This window comes from Moschus berezovskii, chromosome 15 (assembly GCF_049115385.1).
Source record: "Moschus berezovskii isolate FMDL1 chromosome 15, NW_MosBer_1.0, whole genome shotgun sequence".
In the NCBI taxonomy this organism is placed as follows: domain Eukaryota; kingdom Metazoa; phylum Chordata; class Mammalia; order Artiodactyla; family Moschidae; genus Moschus; species Moschus berezovskii.
In genome coordinates, this window is record NC_142474.1 from 53,447,470 (window position 1) to 53,469,590 (window position 22,121).

At 42.1% G+C, this 22,121-nt stretch overlaps 1 protein-coding gene across 1 annotated transcript in view; it reads left to right on the forward strand.

Annotated features, from left to right (window-relative positions):
* CUBN (cubilin) overlaps positions 1–20,121 on the forward strand; it is a 271,996-nt gene extending 251,875 nt beyond the window's left edge. Inside the window, exons 61-67 of the mRNA XM_055429374.2 lie at positions 6,668–6,830; positions 7,199–7,404; positions 9,058–9,205; positions 10,088–10,269; positions 13,417–13,582; positions 15,747–15,982; positions 19,480–20,121. Coding sequence (XP_055285349.2) covers positions 6,668–6,830; positions 7,199–7,404; positions 9,058–9,205; positions 10,088–10,269; positions 13,417–13,582; positions 15,747–15,982; positions 19,480–19,587 — 1,209 coding nt within the window. The 3' untranslated portion in view covers positions 19,588–20,121. The remainder of the gene's footprint in view (positions 1–6,667; positions 6,831–7,198; positions 7,405–9,057; positions 9,206–10,087; positions 10,270–13,416; positions 13,583–15,746; positions 15,983–19,479) is intronic.
* The last annotated feature ends 2,000 nt before the right edge of the window (positions 20,122–22,121 follow it).

Here is a 22,121-nt window from a genome sequence, read left to right on the forward strand (position 1 = left end):
TTAATTTTATAGATGTTTTCAAGCTGTTTAGGACAGACATAACAATACTGAAAACAAGGAGTTATTCTCTGGCTTCAATATAAAATGCCCTTTCTTTTTTTAAAAAAAATTCTGTTCAGATCTAGTTTTGTTTTTCTTTTTGGGAAAGCAGTTTCCCTCAATTGGCACCATTTCCAGCTTATATGAATCTGGCAGATCACAGGACAGTTCTTGGAATGTGAGGCCTGGAGGCACCTTTATTAAAGAGATTGACTGTGATAAATAGGACACTGGGCTCATTTTAGACTGTTTCTTAGAGATTCTAATCAAATCACTTTTTAGAAAAGTTAATTTAATTCTGTAGGTAGATATTTAAGTGAAAACATGCCAAATCCATTATTCATTTGTAATTATATCATTATATAAAGGGTTGACTTGGAAAGTTATTAACATAACTGCAGTAGGGGGCTTCCCGGTAGTCCAGTGGTTAGGAATTTGGGCTTTCACCACCGAGGGCCTGGGTTGTGGAACTCAGGTCCTACAAGCCACCCAGTATGGCTAAGAAAAACAACTACAACAGTAGTAACAAAAAGATAACTGCGATAAGTAGGGAGTTATGTATCTCACTGGGCGGTTGCTGCTGAATTGACATGACTTCCATTCCCTGAAGAGTCACATGGCGTGATTATGTGTTGGGCATTGTGCCTGGCACTTGAGGTGTGAAAATCAAAGATAAGCTTCCTCATTGAGCTGTAAGTGGATGAGACTGATAACATGGCAAAGCCAATAAATGTGATCAACACAGAAAAATAGAGCAAAACAACCAAAGTATGAGTGCTGTCACTCCAGGGTTCAGAAAGACATTCTGGATGGGGTGGCTGAGCTGAATTTCAGAGAAACAGCACAAAGCAGGCTGCCAGTGGGTGACTGGTTATCACAGACAAGTGGGTGAAGAGGGGCAGCAAGCTGCGTGGTGTCTGCCCCGCTTCCAAACACCAGCCTGTTCATCAGTCAAGTCATTCCTTTGTGGAGACCAGTGAGTGAAACAGCAAAGAGGACTGTTTTGTGACTGTAACTGACATTCCTTTGCCAGGAAACATAGAACTGGAAAAGGAGGGGCTTCTGACACTGCCCAGCTTCTTCTCAATGCAGTCAGTGCCCCTTGGAATAACCAGTATTGTCTAATGATCCTTTGACCATCTGAAGTGAAAGTTCATCTGTGCCATAGCCTAGCCATATATATAATTTCAATTTACAATTATGCTAAAAGCTTTGAAAAGGAGAGCTAAAAGGAAAACCCATAAAATAGTATGTATATCAACATGTAAATGCTCTGACGTGACTATGCTAAGTCACTTGATTAAGTACTAAAATCCTTCCTTATGTATGGAATCTTGACAAATGCATACACAGAAATTTGGACTGGTATGAGTACATAGGCTCTATTTGCAACTTAAAAGATAATGGCAGTACCTATCCACAATATGAATTTCCAAAATTCAAATCAAATAGTTCTAGATAAGACAAACTAAAGTCTTCCGTCAACTTATGTAATAATTGCCTTCTTGGAAATTTGGTTCTTACTAAAGCAGTGAAAAATATTTTTGTGTTTATATACAGAATGAGCTTAGATTCTGGGACCAAATGATTTTAAACAGTTTTCTTACACATATGTCTGGCAGGACATTCATAGGTATGTGGGATATATAAATCTTCACACTGCGCACCTGTCCTGTAAATTTTGTTGGAATTCTGCAGTGTGGCTGCTAAACACTTAAGTGCCAGTTTCAGCCTCAGACTACTATGATGAGCCAAAAACACCACACTTTTGCAGAACACTCCCTAGGAGATGATACTGTTCTCATGGAAAACCTTTGTCTTAACCCACTGGGCTCAACTATCAGTCTGTGATCAGCCATGGGAGGAGGGGGCTGTCCAGTTTTGGGGAGAAGGTCAGTGATTAGGGAGGCATCAGGTCCTCATCTTTATAAGACAGCACCTACTATCCATTCATTCATTCAATGAATGTTAATTTGAGTACTTACTATATTCCCAACACTGCCATAAGCACGGGAAAAGAGCCTGAGATTACATAATAATCATATTAATAATATTATTGATTTTATATAATAATAATACTTTTGTTATTATATTAAAAACTCCTGCATTTAGAGCTGATTCTCTTCAATGCGCCTTTGCAATCTCTTCTAGAGCTTGGACCAAGCTCTAGAACCAAGGCACACAGCACCAAGCCTGGCACATAGCACCAAGAATGAAAACGCTTATTGATATGAACGTGATTTTATACAGGCAGCGATGGTTATAATAAAAACCTAGAACCACTAGGACCAAAATAACATTTTCCCTAAAAGATTCTATAAAGTATCCGAGTTCAACCCCAAACCTAAAAATTTACTCTCTACTCTTAGTCTCATTCCAAATTATACCCAGGCTGTTGTTCAGCAGACTCTGTCAGACGTTTCACAGTAAGATCAAAGAATTCAGGAAGATACTCTAAGATGCTATATAGAGAGTCTTCAAATAAGACTATTAAAATTCTCCTGTTAGCACATTCCCAGGAAAATGTTCAAAGATAAAGTCCTAAGGAAACTGATGTCTAAAATTATGAAAAAGAAAATGAAAGTGTTAATTGCTCAGTGTGTGTCCAACTCTTTGTGACCCCATGGACTGTAGCCCACCAGGTTCCTCTGTCCATGGAATTCTCCAGGCAAGAATACTGGAGTGGGTTGCCATTTCCTTTTCCAGGGGATCTTCCTGACCCAAGGATCGAACCCGGATCTCCTGCATTGCAGGCAGATTCTTTAACATCTGAGCCACCAGGGAAAATTACGGAATTAAATTTAAAAAGAATTTAAAGTCCAATATCAAAACCTCTTGCCCTCATGCATTAAAAATTCAAAGAAGTTAAAATCCCCAAATTTCCTTCCCTACTTTCTTTAGCTGCTCCAATCAGGGAGGATCTGGCAATAGCTATCATCAGAAGTTATCTTCCACCAGATTATTTCTGCCGTTCCTTTGGGGTCTTAAATAGATTCTAACCTGCACCACTGTTAAAGAAGTTTAAAAGCTGAGAAAACATGGAATTCCTCTAGCACCTCTCTCCATCCACAAGACTTAGAACTTAATTCAAGCTCCAGGCCTAGGCAGTTATGGCAGTGAGGTATGCTCCCAGAATGCACCACACGGCTGCTGGGGATGGTACGGGGCCACAGGGCAGTCCTCAGGGCACCACTGCTGACCTCCTCAGAGTAAGAGTCCCCGCCTGCAACACTGCAGGGTGCACTTCCTACAAGCTTCTACAGAGCTGCCCTGCCAGGTTCACGGTGGAGAGGTGGCATCGTCAGGGAAAAAACCCTGGCCTGGCCTGCACAGGAGTCCAGAAGTCTCTATCGTCTGTCCTGTTTCAGCTCCATTAGGAGAAATCTTACTGTGGAAGTGATGCAAATACCAGCTCAAGGCTGGGCATGGTTATACAGTAAGTCCACTACATACAAACCTTCAAATCATGAGCTTTCAAAGATGAGAATGTGTGTGCCAGCCCCTGTATGCCAGCTGTTGTACCGTATAAACCTCATACAGTACCAAACTATACAGCTGATTGTATTAATTGGGTACCTAGGCGAACTTTGTTGCTCTTAACAAACAAGTTGGACTTAAACAGATGCACTCTTGGAATGGAACTCGTTTGCATGTTGGGGACTTACTGTAATTTCTTTCCATCACCTTGCCCACTTATCCATTTAAAACCCAAGTCAGATCTCACAGTTCCTGTAGGAGATACAAGCCCGTCACATGAAGCGTATGAAGCATCAGCCTTGGCCCAGTGAACTCCCCGGCCCCACGTCTGTTCTCTCCTCTAATCTCCAGACTGGTGGGTCACAGGGCAGGGAGGTGTTGAAACAAGTCAGGCCTTTTGTCCTTCTGTGGCCTTCCACACCTTGATGCCTCTGCCCAGGTGCCTCCGTCTGGAAGGCCTCTACTCACAGTTCAGAGGTCTGTGTGGGGTCTGTCCCGACTCAAGTCGTATGAGTTCCCCTCACACGCTGAACTCTTCTCCTATAGCACTCATATTTCTCCATTTTATGTATAATTCACACACACATATTTAATTTATGAACCTCTTCTCTTTAATCTCTGAGTCAAATCCGTGTCTTAAAGGTATGGGAAGTGCTTATGCATCCTTGTATAGACAGGACCTAGCTCGGAGGCCTGGCATACAGCACCAAGAATAAAAACGCTTGTTGATATGAACATGATTTTATACAGGCAGTGATGGTTATAATAAAAACCCAACTTGTTTACCAAAAAAATACATTGCCTAAAACTTGGCAAATCTGCTCTTCTGTAAAATGAGGGGATTAGATAACTCAACCCCTCAGTCTCTTTTGGCTTTAAAATCTTACTAAAATTTTACTAAAATCATGTTCAAGGAGAGACACAGTGCCATCTAGTGGGAAATTTATTTTTGTGTTTATTTTGACAAGATTGTTTTTAACCATTTCTGTATGATGTATTCCCAGCATTTTAAAATAATGTCAAGGATCATGGCGATGCTGAGGCTTAATAACACACCATGGTTCTGTTATCAGTTCCATGTTTGGATCCACACAGATATTTGTTTTAGCAGTGCAATAGGGCTTCCCTGGTGGCTCAGAGGTTAAAGCGTCTGCCTCCAGTGCGGGAGACCCGGGTTCGATCCCTGGGTCGGGAAGATCCCCTGGAGAAGGAAATGGTAACCCACTCCAGTATTCTTGCCTGGAGAATCCCATGGATGGAGAAGCCTGGTAGGCTACAGTCCACGGGGTCGCAAAGAGTCGGACACGACTGAGCAACTGAACGGAATGGAAGGGATTGCTCAGATGGAGAATACTTTGTCTTCTAGTGATGTGTTTTAGAGAATACAAGCACTCAATATTTAACATTCACTCACTATTTCAACATTTGCTGAAGGGCATTTGCTGAAGGCTCCTGTGCCTGGGGATTGTTCTGGGTCCCAGTGGCACGCAGGGAATAGTCAGAGGTCCCCTTGCCACCCATGGATTTATATGCTTCATGGGGGAGAGACCAGAAGAAGTAAATAAACAATAAACAAGGTAAGTCTTGGTTATAGTTAGAAAAGAGAACAGGAAGATACTGGGGAGTGCCCACTAGGTAGGGTTGGGCTCTAAGGGGGTGGCATCTGAGCGGAGACCCTATGATGTGGAGTGCGCCGTCCAAGGGCTGGGGAGAGAGCTTCTTGGCAGGAGGAATAGCTCAGAGAGACTTGCCAGGGGATGGAGGAGTTACAGGGAGACTCCTGGGTTTGATCCCTGGGTCAGAAAGATCCCTGGAGAAGGGCATGGCAACCCACTCCAATATTCTTGCCTGGAGAATCCCCGCGGACAGAGAAGCCTGAGTGGCTACAGTCCATAGGGTCACAAGGAGTCAGACACGACTGAATGACTAAGCACAGCACACCTCAGAGGAGTGGGCAAGTGTGAAGAGCAGCCCAGGCCAGATCAGAGGGGGCTGGCAGACCATGCTAAAGAGGGTGGATTCAACTGAAGATGCAATGAGATCCCCAGGGACATTGCAGGCCAAGAAGGATCTTCGCCTGTTCTAAGCTTACAAATGTTCAGGCAGCTTGGGGGAGAATGCTCTGTGGACTCAGGGCTATGAGAAATGTTACAACAGTATAGGTGAGGGACCACTGTGGGAGCACCGGAGATGGAGCCCTTGGGATAGAGGATGAAGGTGGAGCAGAATCGATGGGGTTCAGAAGGAAACCGGGCAGTCGAGGATGGCCGAGGAGCTGCGCTTGAGCCATTGACTGACACACAGATGGCTTGGGGGGCTTCCCTGGTGGTCCAGTGGTTAAGACTTCACCTTCCAATGCAGGCGGTGCAGGTTAGATCCCTGGTGGGGAAACTAAGATCTCACATGGGGAGGGGAGTGGTCAGGGACGTCTACTGAGTCAGTGATGTTTGATTCAAGACCTAAAAGAACAGAGGGGAATGAAACCACGTGAATAAACCAGGCAAAAGAAACAGCAGATCCAATAGTGAGGATGCTGGAGTACCTGTTTCCCTCCAGGAGCAGAGCAAACAAAGTGGAGGCAATTCAGAGTTCAGTTGGGAATGTCTAGGAGTAGGAGTGGGAGCAGCTTCTATCAGCCCTCGAAGGCCCTAGTAATGGCTTTGAGTGGGTGGGGAGGACTTAGGAGAGTTCTTGGCAGAGCAGCAACCTGGTCTGACTAACACTTAAACTGTATCCTCTGGCTGGTGTGTTGAAAACAGACTGTAGAGGGTCAAGAGCAGGACTGGGGGCATCTGTGGGAAGATGCAGTGAGAATCAGGCAAGAGGTCGCAATGGCTTGGACCTGTGCCGTTAGTGGGGACGGAGGTGAAGGTGGTGATGGGTTTGTGGCTCTAATGACACGCTATTTTTTAAATCAAATATGACTTTCCCAATGAGAAAAAAATTTTAGGCCATTATACTAAATTTTTACTGAAAATCATTATAGCGTAATTGATTCAATAACAATTCAGTTCCTAAATTAAAACCAGCATTAAGAACATTAGTGTAAGATTCTTAACTATGACCTCTTGTAACTTCAAGTACATTTTAGTGTAAAATATGCAACTTCTTTGTGACTAATGGATAACTAATGAGCTGTTTTTCTTTTCAGTTATATGATGGGGACAGTGAAAATGCCAACTTGGCTGGAACATTCTGTGGTTCCACCGTACCTGCCCCCTTTATCTCTTCTGGAAACTTCCTTACAGTTCAATTTGTCAGTGATTTGACTTTAGAAAGAGAAGGATTTAACGCTACATATACCATCGTGGACAGTGAGTAAACTGAGACATTTTTACATGTTATGAAACACATGTATATTTATGCACTCAAAATAATGACATGATTATATCTATACTCAATGTTAATTACTAACCTCAATGTTAATTGCTAAACTCAATGTTAATTACTATCTACGCTCAATGTCAGTTACTAAACACCCTATTAATTACTTTGTGTTTAATCCATGGTACAAATTTGGTACAGTTCTTAGTCAAGAATGTATAATGTCAATCCTTCCTAGAATGATGTAAATATAGCTCCTTTGGGTTGGAAGAACAAGGAAAATAGAATTTTAAATATTATATGTGTGATGAGTTATAAGTAAAATGTCTTCTAAGTTGTTTCTTATTTCCCATCTCAGTGCCTTGTGGCGGAACATTTAATGCAACTCGGACCCCACAAAGTATTTCATCACCCAATTCATCAGACCCAGATGTCCCCCTTGCCACCTGTACTTGGGTCATTGAAGCTCCCTTGCATCAGCAGGTCGAGATAACTGTGTGGGCATTTCAGCTGCACTCTCAAGACTGCAACCAGAACTACTTAGAGTTTCAGGACCCCCTGGAGGTAACAATTGTATGAATGACAGTAACATCTATAACCTTTTCATCAGAATTTGCAAAACACTTGAAGTAATGAGGGCATGACTGGGTAAGTTCTCGAAGTTACTTCCAGCCTCATGTGCTTTTTAGCCTTTTGCGACACTCTCTATTTATAGGCTAAGAAACTTGAACTTGGTCAGTAGGTCATGTGCCCACTTAACATCTGGGTGTCTTGGTGAAAGTGCCTGGCCCTGAAGTAGAGAACAGACTTGTGGACACAGAGGGAAGGAGAAGGTGGGACGAACTGAGAGAGGAGCACTAACATATATACGCTGCCGTGTGTGAAATAGACAGCTAGTGGGAAGCTGCTGTACAGCACAGGGAGCTCAGCTCTGTGCTCCGGAATGACCTAGAAGGATAGGGTGGGGGCGTGGGAGGGAGGCTCAAGAAGGCAGGGACATATGTATACTTATGGCTGATTCACATTGTTGTCCTGGAGAAGGGCATGGCAACCCACTGCAGTATTCTTGACTGGAGGATTCCATGGACAGAGGAGTCTGCGGGCTACAGTCCATGGGGTCACAAAGAGTCGGACACGACTGAGCAAATAACATGCACGCACACATTGTTATATAGCAGAAACCAGCACATCATTGTAAAGCAATTATCGTCCTATTAAAAATAAACTAAAACAAAATAAAACAAAAAAGTGCCTGCTCTTGTGCCCCACCCTCAGAGACTGATTCCCCTATTAACCTGAATTTTTAAAAAACTTTTCATTTTGTATTGGATTATGGCCGATTAACAAGGCTGTGATAGTTTCAGGCCATTAACTGAAATTTTTGATGTGTGTCTCTGGTGTTCTGCCTGCAGTGGTCCAGGCAGAAGCCCTTCTGTAGTCAGCGGGATCTGTGTGTAGAACAAATTGGAGGGTTCGGTTAAGAAGTCATTTGGTACCAGTCTAGGGGGACTATATTCATGGTTTAAAAAATAGTGAAAAGTTGTTTTGTTTTTTTAAAAAATGGATCAGTCTGAATTGCTCATGGGGTAAGATGTTGAAGAGATTGTTGACCATAAAAGTGTGATGGTCACAGAATACCTGAGGATTTGGGCATCAACATCATGTGACTAGGTGGTTGACATAAAGAGAATCATGAGATTAGAATGTAGGAACCCTGAACTGAGGATGCTGCCTGGTGGAGGCACCTGGGAATACGGGGAATGTCTCGCTGCAGTTTGAAGAGCAACTCACACGCTGCAAGTTTGCTAAAGGGTGGTGAGAGAGGGCCAGGAACAGTGTTGGTTACTCGTAGGGGCTTCGAACAACGGAGATGCCCCAGGTGAACTGTAGTGAGCTTCAGCAGCCTGGGTGAGCTCTGACAACAGCATAGCCCTTAGAGAGGAATTGGACTGAGGGGGACGGTCCTGTTTTCAGTAGGCAGGTGGCTGCCCTGTGGTTTCAGCAGAAACGTCTTTATCTCTCACCCACCCCTCAGATGTGAGACATCTGTCAGTTCCATGGCCAAGGTGACATCTTACTGCAGCATGCTTTAAACTCTGTAATTAGTCTCCATGGTTAAATATTTAAACTGTATTTTTATATGCAGTTTAATTTCTGCTGTGGCCTGTTCTCTTTTGAAACTAAACCTACTGACCCTTGGCTTCCATTCCATTTCAGAGTAATGGGAACCCAGGAGTTCGCTTCTGCGGTGGAAACGTGTCAGCCGTGCCCACGTTTTACTCCTCCATGAGCACCGCAGTCATCGTTTTCAAATCAGAAGCTTTCAATATAAACTCTAGAGTGGGTTTTACCTATAAGACTGCAGGTGAGCCTGGGGATTTAATCTTTTATTCAGAAAAACTGCCATTATTACAATTACTGCTAGAATTGATTCCTGTGAATAAATTAATGTTTGATAACACAAACCATACCCACATGAAGTAAGACTTTACCAGAAACCTAGCCCCATTTAGTAGATGGGTTCTGAAGAGTTAAAGCAAATGAAATACTAATTAAAATGTTGAGAATGCAGGATATTAAATTCATGTTGTTAATTAAAAAATATACCAGTTACTATGTTAATTATGCTCTTAACCACATAGAGAAATCACTATGTATTAGAAAATTACTTTGGAAAAATCAGGGAGCCTTGAAAGAGTTACTTGCTCACTGTCACCGAGAAATTGATTTCCAGAGAACACCTTATGTAATGTTCGTTTCAAGCTTGATTAAAGCCAAAGCTGCCTTTGATAAAAACAAACAAAAACACTCAGGGTATTTTTACCAAAAATGGTCAAAAGCTATCATTTGCCAGTTGTATCAGAACGAACAATTCATCCAAGTATTTGAGGAAACATCCTCATGCAAAACTCTGTCTTGGAGGTAGTATCTGGATGTCCAGAGTCACCTCCGGATCATCAGAAAAGTGCAGAGAGTGCTAGAATGTTCATCTTCATAGGACAGTCTTCCTATTTCACATTTCACACTAGGATGTTTTGTGTTAAGACACTGCACTGTGTTTGCCCGGCACGCTGTCCACCTCAGGTCTTGGGATCTCAGTCATCTCAGAGGTAAATGGAGGAGCTATGCCTTGTTTTTTCTGAAGTTTGCTCCTATTTAATAATCTTCTTGAATTATTCCTGTCAAGTTGAAGGAGCACTAGCTATTGGGATGCATACATTAATTAAGATACTGTCTTTCCTCTAAGATTGCAATCAGGAATATAAGAAGGCATTTGGAAACCTGCGGAGTCCTGGCTGGCCAAGTGACTATACCAGTGACATGGACTGCACAACCGTGCTCACAGCCCCCGACAACCACACCATCTCCCTCTTCTTTCACTCATTTGGCGTCGAGGACTCAAGTGGCTGCACACACGACTTCTTGGAGGTAACACACGTCTGAATATCATGTAAATGAATTATGTAAAAGATGCTGGATCCCTTAAGATTTGTCACCTTTTCTCCTGCTGCTGCTAATCATATTCCTTTCATTCAACTGTTCATCATCCCTTATCCCCTAAACACCAACCATGTCCAAGATCCAGACATGGGAAATCCAGGAGGGAACAAGACAGTCAGGGTTCCCTGAAGGCTCACAATCCATGGGAAAGACGAGACAGGAAGTAGTCTGCTCTTGTCGACCAACAGCCAGCAAGGTTAGGGGCACTTAATCCATCTGGGGACAGAGAAGGCATCTTGAAGGCACTGATAAGTGGCTTGAGACTGGAAGGACCAGAGGGAGGTCAAGTGCAAAGTGCTAATTTTGGAGATGGAAGATGTGTCTGACTTTAATGAGAAATGATACTAAATAGTTTACCTGATTTCCCTGATGGTCACAGTATGTTTGGGGCATCTTCAGTGTTCTCTACAGAGAGTGTTTCTTAGACCACCTGTTTGGCAGACACAAGAGGAATGCTCTGTTTCTTCCTCCTCCTCTGAAGCACCTTTGCTGTTTGCCTGTCCTCCCCGCTCCACCCTACACTCCTTCTCCCCAAACACACTGAGAGAGAACCCTCCCTTGTCTGGAGCTTAGCACCTATATTTTACTATAAAAACCGTAGAGTTCACTCCCGTGTCCTTTGCAGACTCTGTTGGAAATGTATTCCTTCTTAGGAAGTAAACTGAGGTGCTGGGTAAGTCTCATATGTACAAAGATGCAGAATCCCTCTCATCTAAGGCCTTAGTTAATGACTATTTTCAACCTAGAGTATAAAAGTTCTCAGAGGAAGCGTATGCCTTTTTGTGGGGAACCTTAGCCATGGTAGAAACTGGAAGGACATGGATGTAGCAGGGAGGAGATGAGAGAAGGACAGTCTTGTTGGCATCAATCAGGCTATTAAACTCAGCCCTACGTACGTACCCACCGTGGAGGCTGAACAGTTCCATGGAGCATAAAGCAGAAGTGAGAGGTGGAGTGAGACTCAGAAAAAGGACAAACCATCCAGACAGTTCAGAGCCACAGTGCAGCTACTCCTGGTTCACATCACGCCTGACTTGCCCCTTAGTGACTAGAGTGAACTCTGCTATTTGCCTCTGGATGCTGGGAAGCAAGGGCGACTCTCCAGCCACTGTGGCTTAACCCATAGAAACGGGTCTGAAACTTCCCGTCCAATAAGCAAAGACGGGAAACTGCAGCTCAGGCCTGCAAAGCCCAGCTGTTTCTGGTTTTCAGCGGGAAGATTCTGGCATGGTTTACTGCAGCCTCAGCATTCCATTCATGTTAACAATGAAGAGAATGGAAATTTATCAATGAGGATTCTGAATGTATTATACCGCTTGAAGGCCAAGCTCTTGACCCCATTTGAAACCTGCCTTTGCCTTCAGCAACCCTTTCAGGCTCATCTGCACTCCCAGAGATGCTCTCTGCTCTTCTTGTCCCATTCCTCCTGTGCAGAGAGAAATGAAAAGGACAATTCATTGGCATATTCCGTGAGACTGAATATCCCATTCCTTCTCTTAGAGCATCAGCTTTCTAAAGAGGATCCAGAGGAAAAAGACCCATGTCCAGACTGAAGTAGGGCAGTTGGACTTCTGTCTGCTGACTGTGAACTGGCTGCTCCACCCACAGCAAGGCTACTTTGTATAAACACTTAGCAGAATAATCCAGAAAGGCATTTTTCTCTCCTGCTGGCTACTCTATAGACCTAAAAGGAATCTCTCCATGGACTCCTCTCGTGGTCTAGTGGTTAGGACTCAGTGCTTTCACTGCTGGGGCCCAGGTTCGATCCCTGGTCGAGGAAGTAAGATCCCCCACAAGTCTTGTGGTAAAACAAACAAACAAAAACCTGGGGTGGGGGATATCTCCTGAGCAACACAACCCGATCATACTACCCACCACACCTCTGGAGCCATTCTGTAACTTAAGACAATCAACAGTTAACCGTATGTTAAACTGCTGCTGCTGCTGCTAAGTCACTTCAGTCGTGTCCGACTCTGTGTGACCCCAAAGATGGAAGTCCACCAGGCTCCCCTGTCCCTGGGATTCTCCAGGCAAGAACACTGGAGTGGGTTGCCATTTCCTTCTCCAATGTGTGAAAGTGAAAGTGAAGTCGCTCAGTCATGTCTGACCCCTAGCGACCCCATGGACTGCAGCCCACCAGGCTCCTCCATCCATGGGATTTTTAAACTATGGGACTATAAAGGGAACAGAAGCACTTTCAGGATTTTAAATACAGGTATCAACTCAATAAAGTCAGTATCCATCCAGGAGGGGCTGGATCCAGCTCTCTACTCCTGGATCACATGTCTTCATAGCCCTCAAGAGTCCTCCTCCAAGTAGGGCTGATTGTGAGTGTGTAGCAGAACCCAGGCTGGAGGGCAGAATTTGATTGAATTCAAATGTGGTTACCACACTCACATGCCAGCTCGTTTCCTGTTTTCACGTGTGTCTACACCATGCAGTGATTTTTTTTTTTAGAAATCTATTCAGCTTCACAGTGTATTTTTAAAATATATCTAAACAGTCAGAAATTTTATAGATTGTTTTAATTATGTCCTTTTCCCATATGGGAATTCATTTTGTTTTGACTTTATCACACTTCGTATGTTGTTTTTTCATGGCCCCGTTACAGTCGAGCCATTTTCCAGGCGGGATAAAAGCATAACTGCAGTATGATGAATAGAATACAACAGAGTTAACTAGAAACAATGCAGCTAATATATTTCTCCCCACATCTTTTTAAAGTTCACTTTAACTACATTCTTTGAAGCATCTCCCCAAGAACAAAGATATAACTAGTTTGTTATACAGCAATCAACTAGTTGGTTATATCAGCAGAAACATGCTTTTGTGTTTTAACTGCTGGTCATGAATACATATTTCTGAATCCATGTATAAATAGTTTTTGATCTACAAATTGCACGTTTCTCTCCTTTGCAAATGAAGGTGACATGTGAGTGTAAGTATATGTAAAAAGACAAAGTTTTTCTCAAAAAAGTTATTCAGATAGTCTCATGTCTTAATATAGAGCAATGATAGACCAGAAAAGAAGGTACTATATGTTTAAGTGTCCTCATTAATGCTTCATTTTTAAAGGTCAGGAATGGAAGTGAGAGCAGCTCGCCCTTACTGGGCACATATTGTGGGACTCTGCTGCCAAATCCCATTTTCTCCCAGAGTCATGAACTATACCTTCGATTTAAGAGTGATGGTGCAACTTCCGGTCATGGATATGAAATTATCTGGACCTCTTCACCCTCCGGTAAGACACTGGCACTTTGTCAGGGCAAGTAATGCAGCCGAGAAAAACATACAGTGTTTCATAGAAAAGACAGTTAAAGGGACCTCATCTTTCTCCCCAATCTGTGTACTTGATCATTTTCTGTTAAAAATAAAGATTTTTTAAAATGATGAAATTATAGATTTTAAAAATTCTCCTTGTATTTATTATTTCTCTAAAGAATATATGTATATATATATGAGGCACAGATAAGCTATAAATATTTTGTAATGAGTTTATAAATTTTGATTTTGTCATATTTTTAAAAATTTTTATGTATTTATTTATTCATTTATTTTTGACTGTGCTGGGTATTTGTTCCTAGAGGGCTTTTCTCTAGTTGTGGAGAGCGGAGGCTACTCCTCATTGTGGTGTGTGGGCTTCTCATTGGGGTGCTTTCTCTTGTTGTGAAGCATGGGCTCTAGGGCGCAGGCTTCAGTAGTTGTGGTAGGTGGGCTCAACAGTTGAAGCTCCTGGGCTCTAGAGCACAGGCTCAATTGTTGTGGTGCATGGGCTTAGTTGCTTCAAGGCATGTGTTCCCAGACCAGGGAGTGAACCCGTGTCTCCTGCACTGGCAGGCAGATTCTTTACCATTGAGCCACTAGGGAAGCTGATTTCTGTCATATTTTTAACTTTTGGTTTGATCCTCAAGGTGTACTTCTCTGAAAATTAAATAAAAGTTTGCCAAAAAGTTACAAACACATAGTTGAGTACATCAAGCAGCTGTGTTCCATTGGAGGCCCTCTCATTTCTGGACAGTCCTAGAGATTAATGACTCTTACAGGGCAGTAAGCACCTTCCTGCAGTTTGGGTTGGCTGTTTACTGATGAGTGAAGGAAATTTAAGTCATGCCAATACATTTAACTCAAGAAAGAAGGAATACTTTTATGAAATGTCCCCGAAAATATCTTAAAACTTTCAAAATAAGAATGTGGAAATGATTCGTTTAAATATCCCGAGTGACTACAAAAGGATTCTGTCAAGACAATTGTGGATAATGATTTCTTGGTACCTGCACAAAAGTAAAAGATGATCTCTATGCCGTAATTTTACAGATAAGGAAATAAAACACCCAATTGATAAGTTGCCTTAAACGCAGAGCCAGACTGTGGCACAGGCGGGCCCAAACCTCCACCGGTCAGAAACCCAGCTCTGTGCTCTTTAACTGTGCTCTGCAGTTTCTTCCTGCATACAGGGTATCTGGATGCCCATGCCATCTGATCTAAATCATGATAGATTTCCTGTGCAAACTGACAAACTGAAAAAAATTAACACCGATACTTAAAAAGCTTTGGTTTTTTTTTGGGGGGTGGGGGGGAACTACCCTGGTGGTCCAGTGGTTAAGACTTTGTGCTTCCACTGCAGGAGGTGTGGGTTCAGGCCCTGGCCAGGGAACTAAGACCCGCACATGCGACATGAGTTGGCCAAAATAAAAAAGAAAATAAACTGACTTTTTAAGCATATCAGTCTTGGAGCTGTCAGTTCTATGCCTGGTAAAGTCACTTTTTTAGTAAAGTAATTACTGCCTCAATGGACATGAGTTTGAGCAAACTCTGGGGGATGGGGAAGGACAGGGAAGCCTGGGGTGTTGAAGTCCATAGGGTCACAAAGAGTCAGGCATGACTGAGCTACTGAACAAACACCAAAAACAACAAATTACTGCCAAAACCAAAACACCTGTTTCTGTGATCCTGCCCCCGAATTTCCCTTTTAATTTTACTTCACCCACATCATCACCAAGTCACTGCCTTTGAGTCAAAGTACTCAAGATCAATCCAAGTACCTATACCACCAGAGTACCCAAGATTGACTTCACTCTCTCCTGCAGTTACTTTATCAAGATCTTGGTTTTCCCATTGCATTCTCAACTCACTATTTTAAAAAAACAGACCTGGAGGAAGTCGGTCCTAAGTGGTGATCTGCAGGGAAAGGAATATATGGTGGAGGTGGGGAGGGAGGGGGCAGGTGCTGATGGAGGAGAAGGATGTAGCCCATGAAGGCACAGGAACAGGGTTTCTGCTTCCACTTTGCCTGCAGGGAGTCTCAGCACCTTAAGAAAATGTGTCGCATTGTCTTAAGTGCACTAAAGCACAATGGATAGTTTCTGCTTGACTGAATCCAACTTCATGCCGCTGTTTCCTGGCAGGCTGTGGTGGGACTCTCTATGGAGACAGCGGCTCGGTCACCAGCCCTGGCTATCCGGGCACTTACCCAAACAATACTCACTGTGAGTGGGCCATCCTTGCTCCTGCTGGAAGACCGGTCACCGTCAGCTTTTACTTTATCAGCATTGACGATCCTGGAGAATGTGTCCAAAACTACCTCCTGCTCTACGATGGACCCGATGCTAATTCTCCATCCTCCGGGCCCTATTGTGGCGCAGTGAGTAGAACAAGCTTTTACAAAATCAAATTATCATTTTAAAATAATTAAAGTAGCTTTAAAGGGCATGTTTAAAGGCAGACATGCAATCACAGAGCACAACATACTTTGATTAATGCAAATTCAGTTTTCAGACTTTCCTGTTTCTTTGGGGAGCACGAGTGCCACCTAGTGGACTTTTTGTTAAATTAATAATGGTGGTGGTGGTGGTTTAGTCTCTATGTTATGCCCGACTTTAGCCCACCAGGCTCCTCTGTCCATGGGATTAGACAGGCAAGAATACTGGAATGGGTTGCCGTTTTCTCCTCTAGGGGATCTTCCTGACCCAGGGATCAAACCCAGGTCTCCTGCATTACAGGCGGATTCTTTACCGACCCAGCCACCAGTATTATTAACTGTTACCAAACTTGACTGTGCATCAAAATTACGTATGCAGTTATTTAGCATCACAGACTTCCAGTCCCCACTCAGCCTATAGAATCAAAGTTTCTGGGGGAACACCTGTGGCCCGCTGCTTTGTGGAAGTTCCATGTGTGGTTTAAAGGCCTTGTCCAGGGTTGCCCATCCATGTTATTTCTGCATGACTAGAATTACAGTCTTATCTCTGTACCTGCGGTGGATCGGTCCCATGACCCCCCACAGATACCACATTCTTAGGTACTCAGATCCCTTATAAAAACTGGCCTAGCAAGTACAGTCTGTCCCCCGTATCTGTGGATTCTGTATCCACAGGTTCTGTATCTGCTGGATTCTGTGGTTGGTTGAATTCGTGCTGTGGAGCCTGTCCTTACAGAGGGCTGACTATATAGAAATGTTGGATGCCTGGCTCCATTCCGTTCACTGCTTGCTGAAAATTGTGGGAACTCTTTGAAGAAATCCACAGGGATATTAACAGTTGTCCTGGGGACTGAGTTTGTTTTTGTAAATCTCAGATCTCCCCTGAGCCCTCCAGTATGTTCTGATATTGACTCAACATTGCTGCATCCTCCCTTGCTGCCTTTTGTTTTATGTGCAAGTGGATGGATGTTTTCAGAGCTTCCGTGCGAGGGTCGCATGACCACTGATGAGAAGTTAGCAGTTTCTTACTGTTTCGCTCTTTGCTTGTTTATGCTTCCTGATCAAACTAACAGAGAATTGCCTATGCTGGAAATCTAGAGTTTTTAGAATATGACTTACGGTTTATAAAATTGATTAATGGTATTGTCAAAAAACTTTTTTTAAAAACCCACTTTTCTAAACTCTGAGAATTCTCCCATATATTCTTCTAAACACTTTTGGGGAATATATTTCCATACACACACATATTTTATCCTGTTTTGTGGTTTGGTTTTTTTCCACTGACTGGAAAAAATTAATATCTCTTAACCATATCATTAGGCAAAGTGGTCTATCATATTTAATCACTGGGTGGCTTTCTGTTGCATGGGTGCAGCCTAATTTCTGGAACGAGGCTCCTCTGGTTTATAGACAACACATCAATAAACTCTCTGGTAGCTCTGTCCCTATACACAGAGCTAATTATTGAGGGAGAAATTTGGGTCACCCGACTAGTGGATACTGTCTTGCAGTTATTCACAGGGGCCCACAGACAAGAGATCCCAGTAAATGAGTCACATGTCAGATTTGAAAGCTAAGTAGGCCTTAGACATTTAGTTGAGATTTGTAGGAATTCCCCAGTGGTCTAGTGATTAGGACTCAGTGCTTTCACTGCCATGGCCCAGGTTTGGTCCCTGCTGGGAAACTAAGATCCCACGAACTGCACTGTGCAGCCAAAAAAAAAAAAAAAAGAAGAAAGAAATTTGTGAAAATTTCAAAAAGAGATTATTTCACAATATCATTACTTTATGTCTGTATGACTTTTTTTTTTTTTTTTGGTTTTCAGTGACTTTCAAATCTACAATCCCATTTGATCCCTGGACTTTGCAGATAAAAGAAAACTGAGGCACTGAGAGAGATTACTGCCATTTAAACCAATGTCACATTAAATCCAAGTCTATAATTAGATGTCTCCTTTTCTTAACTATTGATGTTTGTAGTATTTTCCCAGTTTTGAGTTTTCTTTAGTAAATTTAGACCTAGTTTCCAGAGTAATTGTTTTATTTTTTAAAGATACCATTGATTTATTTAGTGTGTTAAGTCCAGCAGGGTCAGTGTATTTACAGAAAAACAGTGGGAGTCCCTCCTTGGTTAGCTAATCATACAATCATTGGAAAATGTTTTCTTTTATGATAATTGTCATTGCTCTCCGGCATCTGAGTTACAGAATCTGAACATCTAGAAGCATGAAAGAATGACAGGAAAGTAAGGAGTTAAAATTTTTTTAAAGAGAAGGAGTTTAAAATTTTTGTAATCTGCTCATACTAGTTTGTCAGCACAGAATAACAAGTAGAAATTTGGGAGCAGGTTGAAATGGAAAGAAAAGTTGTGTGCAGACAGCAATTGTACTATATTGTGTATCCCTTGGTATCTCTTTCTAGGAAAAAGAATTCCTGTGCTGTGCTCACCTGAATAATTTACTGTCTTGGAAATAAATCTGGTTGTTGTTGTTGTTTTTGATGACTCTGGGGAGGACTGAGGCAGGGGACCTGAGCAGAACCAGAGGAGCAGGGCCCCAAACTGCAACCTTGACCCTGTGTGATGTACTTTGCTTCTGTACATGTTACTGACTTATTTCCTACCTCACCTTTCCCATTGGGATGTCAGCTTCATGACAGCAGGGCTTTTTGCATGTTTGGTTCATTTTTTTATATCCCTAGTGCTAATAACTGGAGAAGGAAAGAGACCAATCTATCCGCTCTTTACACACACACACACACACACAGATACACATACAGAACTGTTCCCCTTTTTGTGTCTTTGGTTCATTTTTTATATCCCTAGTGCTAATAATTGGAGAAGGAAAGAGACCCATCTACCCACTCTTTCTACACACACAACTGTTCCCCACAAAGGATATGAAAATCATCCCCCAAAGGAAAGTACAGGTGTTGATAAAGGGAGTAATACACTTTATTCAGATGTTCATTTTAGTTGCAGACATAAGTTGTTTCCCACCAGAAAAATGAAAATTTCAATAAGAACTTGAATTGGAAATTGAAAGTTTAGTGACAGTTTTATTGGGATGCAATTCACATACCATAGAAATCATCTACTTAAAGGGTAAAATTCAATAACTTTTAGTCAGTTCCCAGAGCCACGATGCTGTTGTCACCTTGCTTGATTTTAGAACATTCTTGTTATTCCAGAAGGAAACCCTGTATCCATTAGCAGTCACTCCCCATTGCTCCTTACCCCCCACCCCCAGCAATATTCTTGTGTAAAGTCTCTACATTAATACTTAGCAAGATCACTTCTAGGCACATATGCAGGTTTACTGAAAATTCTAGAAGGCTTTTTTATGTTTTACTTCTTTGCTACATCTGACATTTCTGGGAAAATGTTCAAATTTGTGAAGTATATAATTTGTTACTTCTCTTTTTTTTTTCTTCCAATTTTAGGACACTGATATAGCTCCCTTTGTGGCCTCATCACATCGTGTCTTCATAAAATTTCATGCAGAGTATGCAGCCCGACCATCAGCGCTCCGGTTAACCTGGGCCAGCTAGCCCAGTGAGCTTGGGTCTGCCTAGCATCTTGGATTTTCCACAGGGGCTGGACCCTCCGGCCTCACGCTGGACAGGATGCCTGACCCTCTGCCTGTGCCACTGAGAATAATCTGAACATTTTTGTGTTTCATCAAAGTACATGTGGAATCAACATTTGTACTTGTTTTTTGAATGTAGAACATAGCTTCTTTAATCTAGTATTTTGAGCTGAACATTTCTAGAAGCCCTTAAAGGGTTGGGAATGATTATGGCCTGTGTGCTGTACATTTTCAGAAGTTAATTAAATAGAAGTACGGTTTTCTCTGTGAATGTCACACTGGGGATGATAAACGTTACTGAAATCTCAACAGCAGTGCTGTTTGTTCTTTTTAACTCACTGAAAGCTGTCTTTCACTGTAGGTTTGTGTGAAACTTCAAGTTGAATAGTTCCATTTTGACAAAGTGTATGCCTCATTCAGGATAGGAACTCCGGAGCCAAGTTGCCTGCATCTGAATTTTAACCTTTCCAGCAACTTCCTTAACTCTCTGGGCCAGTTTCCCTATGTGCCACTGTTGTCTATTTGAAGTTTAACTACACGAGATGTGAAGTTATACCTAGTTAGGCATGCTTTGATCAAGTATTCTGCTATTTTAAATCTGGAAACATTAGGTTAAAAATACAAAGCTAAGTCTTATGAAGAACATGGGACCAAATGAATGAAAGATGTTATCAAATGTGTTACTTCATCTTCCGCTACTACTCAAATGCCAGGGGAATAATACCTGCACAGACTACGGAGCCACCTAAATGAGATAGTGTCACCTTAGCTCTATCATGGTTGGATACATCAACTTTGTGGATGACTCTATTGGAAAGAATGGTGAACATGATGAAGAGACCATCAAACCCAAGTTCTTGGCAAAGCTGGAATAATGGACTGAAACTCTCGAGATGAAATTTGATGGGAATAGATACAAGATTTAGCTTTTTTATCTAAAAATGAATCACAGAGATACAAAATATGAAGAAGGTTGAACAATAACCTATGAAATAGTAGTTTTATCTGAAAGCAAGATTAGCATATGCAGCTGTCAAACAGTAAGAGATGATCGGATCTGTGATTGCATCATTAGAGGCATGGCGTCTACAAAAGTCATTTTTAAAGAGTTATCTCTAGGAGGCACGTGAGCATATTCAGAAAGTGCATCTACCAAGCAAAGACAGCATAGTCAATCTTCGTATGTAATTTTTAAACTAAAAACAGGAAATAAGAATGTTTTCTCCCATTCTGTAGACCATAAATGGAATCCAACAACAACAACATAATATAAAATGAATGGGCTTGAAGAGTGGATGAGGGGCAGTCTTAGTTGGAAGTAAATGGAGTTCAGGAGTCAGGGGAGCCAGGCTTCCACCCACCATGTGATCTTTTCTCCTCTTCTTGTCTGTCTCCCTAACTGTCTGGACTTTAGTAGGAAGAACTGAGCACCTGCATTTTGGTCTTCAAGGTTATGTCAGCCATCACTGGACAAAGTCACCTTCATCTGACCTTCAGGGAACTGCCTGGGATAAGTCAGCCAGAGGCCACCACAGGCCAGGGATCTCCTGGCACTTCAAGCACCTATGAAGAAAACCCCAGGGATGGATGAGTCAATGTTAGTTTGGGGCTGGGTGATGCCTGGGTTACTCCTTCTACTTGTCATCATCTCCTAAATTTCAACTCTATTAGTCAATGGAATTTGTTAAAAATCCACCACATGCTCTTCAAGGGAATAGTAACATAATTAATTTTATTAAGAAAAAGGAGAACTCACATCAGTAGCATTTGCTTTATGCCAGGCATCCTTCTCTCATCACTCATGGAAATCCAAGAACAATCACCTCCATTTTACAGCTGAGGAAAACAAGGTACGAAAAAGTCTGTAAAACCTCAGTGATGGAATGGTGATTTTAACCTCAGCAACCACCCAAGAAAGTGCCTCCCATCCAGCCAGAAGGATTAAGTGTGAATGTATTAAGTATGACAGCCTATCTTCATAGATCTAGTGACATCATTAAAAAATATGGCCTGAAATTTTTTTCATGCAATTGCTGTTATTTTAGTAAAAATATAGAGATTATACTGAGTCAAATATAGTGTTAAAGGAAGAAAATGTTTTACTTATTGAGACTTCAAATCACTCCATGGCTACAATTTAATGGGAAAGTTATTGGAAAAAACATGGTATGATAATTTTTGGATATTAATGAGAAATTGGCTTTTCAATTTTTAATTTCATACCTTTATATGTTTATTTGTAAGTAGTTTATTATAATCACAGTTTAGAGACTACAAAAGGCATTTAAAAATAATTTTATTTATTTTTGGCTGTTCTGGGTCTTGGTTGCTGTGTGGACTTTTCTCTAATTGAGGTGGGCGGGGGCTACTCTTTAGTTGCACCATGTGGCTTCTCATTGTGGTGGCTTCTCTTGTTGCAGAGTGCAGACTCTGTTACAGCACAGGTTCAATAGCTGTGGCGCATGGCCTTGGTTGCTCTGAGGCATGTATAATCTT